Here is a 2,500-nt window from a genome sequence, read left to right as displayed (position 1 = left end):
TCAAAACGCGCGGAAAGCACTTTTCACTTGAGTGGTACATACTATTAAAACGTTATCGAGCCAGAGCTCTGAAAGAGAGAAAAGACTGACTTTTGATTGAGAGATTTGATATCCGGAACGTGTGCTTTAACCTTGCTTAAGCACACTATTGTGGAACTCACTTTAATGAAAGGTATCCGAGAGGGAAAGGACAAAGCAATCATCCCATGAAATTCTCTTTTTTTTTTCCTTCTTCTTTCAGCGAATTCTGGAGTCGTCACTTTAAGGGAAAAGTTGGACCACGAAACACAACCGTTTTTTAACATTACAATTTCGGCCGAAGACCTTGGCAGTCCCGCCCTCTCTGGTTATGCTCGTCTCCTAGTAACCGTCATTGATGTAGATGACAACGCGCCCGTCTTCCACCAAGAACATTACTCCGCCGACCTACTTGAAAATGCGACCGCGGGCACGTTTGTCTCCCAGATCAACGCGAGTGACATGGATGCGGCAGACTTACACAAGACAATTCATTACCGAATAGAAGAAGGGAATGAAGACAAACAATTCATCATCGGCGAGTTAAATGGTACTGTGTATTTAAACTGGACTGGCAGTGGCCTTGATCGAGAAAAAGTGGCAAGATATTCCTTGGTTATAGCCGCGATTAGCAGAGTAAATAACACTGAGCAGAAGTCAACTACTACGGTAAATACTGAAATCTGTAATAGCCTTTTATGGTCAACAGATTGGCTCAATCGACCATTTTCGAAATATTAATATTTAGCTTGACAGCGAGGCAGAGAGGACTAGTTGCAATGAATGTGAAAGATATCAACATATCAGGCCACTTTCCCTTTTCTTTGTCCTCTAAACCTCTCTTTCAAGCTGAATTTTAATATAACGAAAGTGGCCTATTACATGGAAGGGTGATAGACTTGAAAGGTATACAGGGAATGTTCGACAGAGGAAAGAAAAGCACCATGGGAAATTATATTTTATAGCGCGTGCGCCATACTCATAGGAATCCATGAGTTGCTTTTCTTATGGTAATCATGGCTAATCAATGCGACCAACATGGCGGCCGTTTAGAGCGCACATCTTTGATATTGGACTTCGTCGGTTTGCGAGTTCGTATCTGCCACAAGAGGTGTAGTGGTAGTGGATGTCGATAGATTTTGCGTAGATTAACAAAGCAAATCAATGACTAATAGGTTAAAGACGACAGCTACCCGAAGCTACGCATTCGAAATGTTACGCAACGACGACGACACCGCCGATGACGCCTTCGGGAACGGCTCACTGGGTTCAGCGAGAACGAAGACGAATAGCAGAGCGGAAGCGCCAATTCACGACGTGCAATCTTTGTTCTTTATTTGTTTCAAGTCCGATTCTTCACTCCAGTTGCAGGATACTTCTCACTCAATACTCACCGTCAACGAGATGGAAGAGATGATTTGCAACCAACACCTTGAGACAGATAACAATGCTGCAATGTGCAGTTGCTGATGGACGAACAAAAGGAGCTAATGAGAGATCTTTTGTTTTTGTCCACCAACATGGCGGGCGATGACGTCACGTGAAATCCTCCCAAAGTCGAAAACAACTTCGGGTACCCCACTGGACGTAGTTCTAATTTGTATTTTTTTTGTGACGTTTTCCTTGACAGGACAGTTTTTGCACGGACTGGGTCCAAAATTCGTAAAGATCCTGGACTTTCATTTACTCTCTTTCAAACCAAAATAAGATTTCATGATATCCACAGTACATACATAGATGCTATTTTCAAAATTTACTTATATTATACATAGGCGTGGAGTTAGTACAAAGCCGTTTTACCTCACTCTAGATGCAAGTTACACTGAAGCAATTATCCTCTTGTTATTTTATAGCTGACGGTTACAGTTTTAGATGTGAATGACTTTATTCCAATGTTTGTACCTGAGTCCTATGCCAAGACAGTAGATGAAGACACAAGGGCACTGGGTGATGCCGAGGACAGAAAGATCCTTACAGTTTCTGCAAGGGACGATGATGAAGGAGTCAATGCGCATGTCAGCTATGCTATTGTTGGCGGAAACGAAGAAGGTTCGATAATCTTTATGTAGAGGTTCAACAGGACTCGTTTGAATTTAATAATAATTAGCCGCTTCGCGGCTCGGTAAATATCCACCACTAGCCACTGACATTGAGGTGAATAGTTGTCTTAGTATTAAAACAGTGAGGTAATATAGCGCAAAAAGGTGATTTTAACCTGTATTTTTCCTGTAAAGATTACAACATTTTCGGGCGCAAATTGCGCGCAAATTGCCCGGAGGTGAATAGTTAACAGTTATGGCGCGAAAGCGAGTGTGATATCGCCTAATACCTAGCCGACGAAGCCGAAGGCCGAGTCGGCTAAAATTAGGCGATATCACGCAATCTTGAACGCTATAAATGTTTTATAATTCAACACATTGATAACAAATGAAAGATTCCGAACTTGCAACATTTGTGAAGCGGCGCCGGTCCGTCATTGTCA

General features: G+C 42.4%; 1 protein-coding gene across 2 annotated transcripts in view; it reads left to right on the top strand.

The window, feature by feature from the left end:
* The window catches only part of LOC138003444 (cadherin-23-like), an 81,166-nt gene that overhangs the window by 51,948 nt on the left and 26,718 nt on the right, over positions 1 to 2,500 (top strand). For both annotated transcript variants that reach the window (XM_068849516.1, XM_068849517.1), the window contains 2 exons: positions 242 to 687; positions 1,872 to 2,067. In XM_068849516.1, the coding sequence (XP_068705617.1) occupies positions 242 to 687; positions 1,872 to 2,067 (642 nt within the window). The remainder of the gene's footprint in view (positions 1 to 241; positions 688 to 1,871; positions 2,068 to 2,500) is intronic.

This window comes from Montipora foliosa, chromosome 5 (genome assembly GCF_036669935.1).
Source record: "Montipora foliosa isolate CH-2021 chromosome 5, ASM3666993v2, whole genome shotgun sequence".
NCBI lineage: Eukaryota > Metazoa > Cnidaria > Anthozoa > Scleractinia > Acroporidae > Montipora > Montipora foliosa.
The sequence above is the reverse complement of the archived record's forward strand: the minus strand, read 5'-3'. Positions and strand labels throughout refer to the sequence as shown.